Source organism: Alligator sinensis, unplaced genomic scaffold, assembly GCF_000455745.1.
Source record: "Alligator sinensis unplaced genomic scaffold, ASM45574v1 scaffold12_1, whole genome shotgun sequence".
Lineage (NCBI taxonomy): Eukaryota > Metazoa > Chordata > Crocodylia > Alligatoridae > Alligator > Alligator sinensis.
In genome coordinates, this window is record NW_005841973.1 from 2821937 (window position 1) to 2829736 (window position 7800).

General features: G+C 46.4%; 1 protein-coding gene across 6 annotated transcripts in view; it reads left to right on the forward strand.

Annotated features, from left to right (window-relative positions):
• The window catches only part of SFXN5 (sideroflexin 5), a 210223-nt gene that overhangs the window by 59921 nt on the left and 142502 nt on the right, over positions 1 to 7800 (forward strand). For 5 of the 6 annotated variants that reach the window (XM_025200686.1, XM_006020904.3, XM_014518646.2 and 2 more), the window contains 3 exons: positions 1152 to 1178; positions 3227 to 3281; positions 5125 to 5150. The exons of the other annotated variant lie outside the window; for it this stretch is intronic. In XM_025200686.1, the coding sequence (XP_025056471.1) occupies positions 1152 to 1178; positions 3227 to 3281; positions 5125 to 5150 (108 nt within the window). The remainder of the gene's footprint in view (positions 1 to 1151; positions 1179 to 3226; positions 3282 to 5124; positions 5151 to 7800) is intronic. 6 annotated transcript variants of the gene reach the window in all.

A 7800-nucleotide genomic window follows, 5' to 3' on the forward strand; every position in this document is an offset into this window, starting at 1 on the left:
TGAGTTGTTCTTGTATCCCTGGTGTGGCATCACCCAAGCCGTGTCCAATTCGGGAGTGCCAGGCTCCAGCCTCTCTCTCATTCAATTTGCCTGGAGGATCTTTTGCTTTCTCTGGCTAATGAGGTAAGCAGCAGATTAACTGCTGAGTAATTACTGCGCAGTACAGTACGTGTAAATGGTTGACCAATTTGCTCCCAGTCAGCCAGGTAGCCAGGGGCAGGAGATTGCTCCTTGCTCCTGGGATCTGCCTGCTTCCAGTGTGGGCCTTGCCACTGGAGCCCAGGTGGGAACAGTGTCCCTCTGCCCCGGCAGCAGGGTGCTCCCAGCCCCCACTCTGCGATCGCGGAGAAGAAAGAACAGGACAGTCCCCAGCCACTTCCATGCTGCATAGCCTGGAGCTGGCCGGGCGGGAGCTATCCTGGTCAGAGGCAGGTCCCAGCCTTGCATATTTTTCCCAGTCCTGTGCCCCAATCAGGCAATCAAGGCATGCGGCTCGGAAAGAGCTGCAGGGTACGGGCAGGTCTCAACCCCCAGCCCTGATCTGCCGGTGGGGCAAGGGGCTGGGACCTGCCCCTCCCCTGCAGTTCTTTCGAAACCCCCTGCCTCCGGTCAAGGAGCCGGGACCGGGAGCTCCCTGCTGCTGGGGCAGGGGGACATTGTCCCCACCTGGGCTGTGCCACCGGACGGCAGCAGGCAGCTCCCTGCGTCAGGGAGCAATCTCCCAGTCCCTGCGCTTTGTGTCAGCTCCTGGGCTAGCGCCCAGGGGGAGACTAGAGCTCCCCTTGGCTGCTGTAGGGGGCTGGTGCAGGGCCAGAGGGGGTGGGAGCAGACTGCAGCCAGGAGCAGCAAATTACTCCTGAATTCCTGCACGTGTAAACACCTGCCCAGGGTGGGTTTACTCTAGAGTAAGCCCACTCCGCAGTATTTGCACGTGTAGACGCGCCCAGTATGGATGAAAATAGAAGAATGGGTCACTACGTCTTAGATATCTCTAAGAAGTGTAGAGAAGTAGCTTCTTTCGTGGAGCAATTCTCCTTTCTTTATTGTAATAGGTCAGAGATCTGATGTTTCTGATTTTGTATGAACCTTTGGTTCTCAGAACGTGTGGCCACTGTGCTGATGTCTTTAATGTTCTCTCTCATTTTTTCTAGCTGTGGGGAGCTCAAAAAATAAAGCAGGTAATGTGATTTTAAATATTTTATTTCTCTTAAATGTCACTGTTTCCTTTCTGTTTTCTATAAATGGGGAAAAAATGTGTTGCTCTTCTCTCCACTGCAGGTTTTTCAGCTGCTCTACTGCCTTGCCAGAGAAAATGCATATGCTAACAACGTGTTTCTGCCCAAGATTCTTAATTTTATTTTAGTGTTTATGTTTTTGTGTTGTCTTTTTCTCCCACCTATCTAGCCAAGAGACTTTTGGTCTCCACTTTCTCACTGAGTAGTTTAATCATTCTTCAGGAATGATAAATTCTGCCATATTTTCACTGGGAGCATCCTGAATTTCTGCCTGATTCTCATCACATGTACCCCAGTTTTCTATGCTGGTGTAGCCTCACCAGCTTGGATCCAAGTGTAGCTTAAGCTAAGTGAGTTATGGATGGATGGGTCACGAGTAGAACAAGTGGGTAGACTCCCTCCAGGTCTTGATGTCCACAGTGTAAAATAAAAAAATTGAAAACCTCCAAAAAACAGAACAACAAACCAAAATAAACCCCTACAGTTGTCTCCTAGGCTTGGGAGTCTCAGCAGAGAAGCCAAGGCCTGTTAGCATGAACACTGAACTGGTCTCATACCCTTAGAAGAAATGTTATGAGCCTATATTAGAACCAAGAGGATTTTTCTGAAGACTTTTTGTCATCAGCACCGGTTGACTATGCCATTGCAATTTTAGTCCACCTCTGCTGGATTTTTTTTAGCAAAATTCCCAGCTGTCCCTAGTCCTGGCAGTCAAACTGTTGTACATAGGAGTAGGCAAAATCTTCCGTTATTGTTGTGAGATATGGGTACTGTGTTCACCCTTCCTTCCAGAAAAAATGTATAGCTAGATGTAGAGGGGGATGGGCCATCATGTTTAAAGTAAGGGAACGTTAAATAAAATCCGTCATTTCAGAACGTGTGCTTTTACTTTTATAATTGCAAGAACTTCTGAACAGCTGCATTTACTCAGGTTACCCAAAGGAACTTTTTGGAATAATTTTTAAATCTGTCCTGAGCAGTTGCTTAGAACTGATTGCTTTTTTTTCTTCAAAAACTTCCCCGTGTCAAGACCAGAAATGTATGCATGGAAAAGGCAAGCTGCCTGGCCAGTAATTCAGCTGCTAGCTCTTGTATAGTCCACTTGCCAGGAGATGGGAATAACTCTCTGGTAAAGGCTTGACTGGAATGAAATTAGTTTAGTCTTGAGGCATGGACACCTGACGCATTTACACCAGTTTAAAAAAAGTAGCAGACAGATAATGAAAACCTCTAAAGTCGGGTAACTTCATCCAAACCTGGTGTAGACTTACCCCTTCACGAACTGGCTATAAACTCTGCTGCTGTAAATTACACTGGTTTAAATTTCTTCTGCCCACATCCATCCTAGGGTCAGTAGGCCAGTACCTGTTTCCCTGTTGCCTATTGGTAAGGTGCACAAATAGGCACCGGCAGGATTGTTGCATGTCTGTCTGTTCCTGATCTGTGTCTAACTTGCATATAAATGCAAAAAGCTCATATAAATGACCCCGGGGCATGTGATTGTCTGTCCATTCCCTTCACACCCAGATTAAACAGCCCACCATCAAAACTGGCCTTTTTCGCAGATACAGTAGAACCACCAAGTAACGAATGGGATATAGTGACTGAATGCTTTTGTCCTAATTAATGGGTTGTTCCTAGTTAAGGCGGTTTGCATAGTCTTTATGGACCTAACTACTGTCCATAATAATCCATCTTTCAGTCTTTCCAGCATTTCCAGTCTGTCACTTTTCATCAGTCTTAGATTATGTAAAGGCCTTTTAAAAAAGGGCAGGAAAGCTAAGTCAGGGTTGGCTTTCCAACAGACTCTACTGAAAATGTTGAGCCCCATGCAGCATGCTGTCTGTTCTTGTAGACATGGCTACCTGTGCACCCCTGCCCTCTGGTTAAACATACTCGACAGAAGGGGCAGCAGGAAAAGGGCCAGTCTCGCTCCCGTTTGCCAGCCATCTCCATGCCTTCACTCTTTCTATTTGCTGTTTGTTTTCTAGGCCATCATACATCCTGATACAAATGAGACTATCTTCATGCCTTTCAGAATGTCAGGTATGGTGTATCCTCTAACCAAGGCATTTATCTGTCTGATTAATCTGACCCAAAATAATGCACTAGGCTTTGTTCCATTTTTGCCTGTGTCTGTCTCTCTTCTCAGCCTCACCTAAGCATCTGCATGTAGACTCTAGCTTGACTAATCTTTAAAGTGCACGTGATCTTAGTATTTAGGCCAGCTTTACTCAAATGTCAGCATTCATTTTAACCTCGGGGCCTGAAGAGAAACCTACTGCCTAAAAACCTCAGTGCTTTCTTCTCTGAGGGATGGGTCACACACTTGGGGTGATGTGTAGGGACCCACCGAAATTGTGGTTTCACAGAAACCACGAAAAACAATGTTGTCTTCGATTGCCGTGATTGCTGGGAAGTCCAGCATTGGCTGTGATTTCCCACAAAATCAACCAAACAAAAAAGGGGTTGTGGCATAGGCTGAGTGAAGGTGCCCTTCACCAGTCAGCGGTGAGGGGTGGAACCACCACAAAATGCCTGCCAAAGCAGCTCCGCAGCCTGCGAGGGGGCCACGAAAAACCCTTCGTCTCACCGTGACTTAGGCAGGTCCCTAGTGATGAGCATAGTGCGAGAACCAAAGTAGAGCAGTAATGGAGCCAGGATTCCTGCCAGGCACCAGCCAGGCCAGCCCAGGGGTGAGCTGCAGCCGTCCTCGTCCTCCTCCTCTAGAGTCTGTCTGCACCACTTTTATGATGTGCCCTAAGCGAGCTGCACTGGGCTAAGGGAATTGCTGCTGCATTATTATTAAATCAGCTTCACCTCTTTCCCCCCCTTCCTGGTGTTCCCTCCTTCAGTACAGGAGATGGCCTGACGGAGCAGCGGCTCCTGAAGGCAGGGCTTCTTGGGCAGTCCCTGAGGACAGCGCCTCTTAGATGAGACCTTCCTCTTGTTTCAGAAGTGCTGAGCTGGGGCATGTGATGCAAGGATCTGTGCATGTGATCGAAGCAGCACGATTGATGCCTTCATCCTCCAAACCCTTTTGGAGAGGAAGGGCAACTGCCTGGGATAACTCACAGCAGCAGCGAGCTAAGGTTCCTGGGTCCTATTCCTAGCTCTTCCACTGAACTGCTGTATAATTTTTGATAAACTGATCCAGCTCCCTGAGCTTTGGTTTCCCTGTCCATAAACTGCATTTGTGAGCATTCGCTCCGAGTCCCTTGCTGGAAGATGCCCCTGAAATGAAAAGGGCTGTGAAGATCAGAATCTGTAGCAGAGGGCAGCATATGGAGCACCTGATGACTGGGGCTCACTGTGGTTTGGGATAAAGACTTGTCTCTAGGAGAAAGTTTTGCTACTCTAACTGTACTGGAATAGCTAAAGCAGCAAGCAGTCTGCACCCTACACCCAGTGTACTAGATTAGCTTAAAAGTGCTTTTATTAGTAAAATTTACTCATATTTAGGAAGAGAATTAAGCTGTGCCAGTATAAGGCACCTGCACACCAGTACAACTGCATTTGTACTAGGGTTTATGCCAGTATAATTATATTAATTTAAAAAAAAATCACCCCTCTAGTTGACATAGTTATATAGAAACAGCTTTTGTAATGTAGATCGTGACTCAAATCCTAGGGAAACTCTTAAAACACATGAGGAATACAGAGGATGGGGCAGACAGCTGGTAAAAACAGTAGGACCACAGTATCAGTTTTCCCCCTGGATCAGGAGCAACTCCCCTGAGGTTAAATTGGCCTGAAACTAGTGTAAGCAGTGTGCCCAGTGTCTCGCATCCTGCCATGGTAGCAGTGTTGGCTCTTTCAGGTGTGATTATCCCCTGAAACTCTGTGTATTAAAATGCATATATCTTCTCTTTTTTGTTTTTCTTAATAGGTTACATTCCTTTTGGAACACCCATCGTAAGTATTTTAGCATCTCTCCCCACTTTGCCTGAGTGTAACAGGAAATGCATTTTTTAGCACTCGCATAGAATTCTCCAAATTCCACATTACTTGGCTGTGACAAATTCACAAAATGTTCACACCTTTCCCATCACGCCTTAGCAAGGGTTTCATTGTGCAAAATGTGCCCTGATGGATCGAGATTGTCATGTTTAAGGTTGTTTGCCTGTTACATATTATTCACCCCACAACCCCCCACTCCACACACGCACTCCTGCTATTTTTGTATTTTGTCTCTGCTTTTTGTTTCACCCTCCATCTGACTCCTGCTCCAAAGAAGAGGCCGAGGTGCAGTGAACACCTGTGAAGCATAACCTTTGCAGCTCTTGCTTAGGTCCTTTCTCCTCTTGTTGAGCCCGCAGCCTCTTCTGAAGGGCAAGATCAGTAAGGGCCCTATAAACCCAAGAGCCATAGCTTCCTCCCTCTCCTCTATACGTGTTTCTTTCTCTCAGTGAAAATTAAAATCCTTTCTTACTATAGCTAATGATCCTTCACTGCCCATTAGTTAGTTTCTGCTACATCTGCCTCTCGTTCACTTTTCAGTTTGAATATATCATTTGTTTTGAATAATGATCTGCTTGACTGTATTTCCCTTACTGAAGCAGCAGTTAAGCCATATGCTCTCTGTCTGAAGTGGCTAAGTGTTGAACCCATTTTACAGATGGAGAAACTGAGGCAAAGGGGATGGTCACAAAACTAGTTGTTGTCAGAGCCATGTTTTAAAAAAATCTGAGTCTGATCTGGCCTCCACGCTTGCTCAGTCCACTAGCTTGTGCCACTACAGTGGTTTACAAGTGGCCTGAGGCCCACGGCCCATGCTTTGAGGGCAGCAGGCTTTCTCAAGGAAGAAGTGAACGTGGCCACACAAGCTACAGGTGAACGCAGCTACTGTTGTTTGTTGTGGTTGCGTGTACCGTTTTGGTGGTAATTTGCGTGGGGCATTCTAGAAGAAAAGGTTAAACAAAAACGAGTGAGCAATGAAGTTGACAGTGAAATCGGCCCAAATCCAGAGCTGTCAGAGGAGCTGCGAGCTGTCAGATGAGCCCAATTTCACTTGCTGCAAAGGATAAACTGGAACCTCTTGTCATTTAAGGAGGGGGAAAAACCATTTTCAAATGTTAAAATTAAAATGTAGCATTTATGCCAATCGATCTGTGAAATTTAGTGACAAAATTGGCAGCCTGCTCTAGCATAAAAACTGTTTCAGCCTTGCATTGAGCAAAGGGGGATGGGATTTCCTCAAGTGAAAAGGCTGTGGGGCTGTCTACGCTGTACCATTTAGGCACGCAGATAAACCGGAGCTACCTCAAGCAGGTAAAGCTCAGGTACTGGAAACAGGCCAGCTACGTTAACACGGGGCTCTGCCAAGCTGACTCCTCCTGCTTCCCTAGGCAAATTAAAACGCGCTGTCTAGTGCAGTGCAGGCATAGCCAGTGGGGCAATTTGCTAGTTAGCTGAGAAGAAGGCATCGAGTCAGGAGGTGGCTTACTCTCATTTACGTAATCGTGATGAATGACCTGACACTGCGCTAGGAGGCCAGAGGTTTCATTCCTGGCTGTGTCACAGACCTGCGGGATATCCTGGGCAAATCACTCCTGCAATCCTGCCCCATTTGTAAAAGGGTGGAAGGCACTTGCTTCCCCTTGTGAAGCACCTGGGGAGTAATGCACGACAGGCAAGTGCCATCAGACCCTGGTGGTTTGGCCTGTTCCCTAAAGCCTGAGCTCCTGAGGCCATCTGATTACGGGGGAATCTGATCTATGGCTGTGCCGAGAGGCTGGGGAGCTGGACACAAGAGGCTCAAATGCAAGGGAGAAAATAATAAGTTTTAAAAAATGCATGCTTAAGTGATACCGTGGATGGCAGGGACCAGAGAGAGGCGGGTGGGTGGCAGCTCACTCTCCATTTCTGAACACTGAAGTTGACAGTACTGCAGCAGATAAAAGCTGAGTTTTCTTGTTCACATGGAATCGCAGATAAATCCACTTTCTGTAACCACCAGGCAAGGACTGGGGGTTTGCAAACACAAAGAACCTGCTCGCAGACTCCTCCCATTGTACCTCTTTTCCAAATCAACAGCTCTTTAGGGGAAAATCTCTCTCCCCTGGCTGCGAGGCCTCTGACAACCATTTGTACCTGCCAGCCAATTAAAATTGGTGGTTGATACATTTCTGGTGTTTAGGGGCTTTTTTTTAAATTTTGTTTTCCTTTTTAGATCCTTTTAAAAAAAAATTCTGACAGTAATTAAAAGTGAAGCTGTATGTTCCTTGACAGACTCTTGCACATATGGAGAGTTTGCATTAAACGTGCCTCTTTCAGTCATGCAGATTTTTGGGTGTTCTTTATTTATTTCCTATTCTCCCCCTCCCTCCTTCTCCCTCTTTCTTTTTTTATTTTTTATTTTTCTGAGCTTCAGAAGATTAAACTATTAACCTGGCAAGGGGCCTCTTCCTCAAACTCTCTTTAACCCAGTTGCCCCCAGGGCTAAATTCAAACTTGGTGCAAAGAGGCGCAACTGTGGCAGAAATATCTAAGCTAAATTCAGTGGGAATGGATACTATGGCATGTGTCTTTTGAGGTGTGAAGAGTCAATTGATGTGAGGTTCCC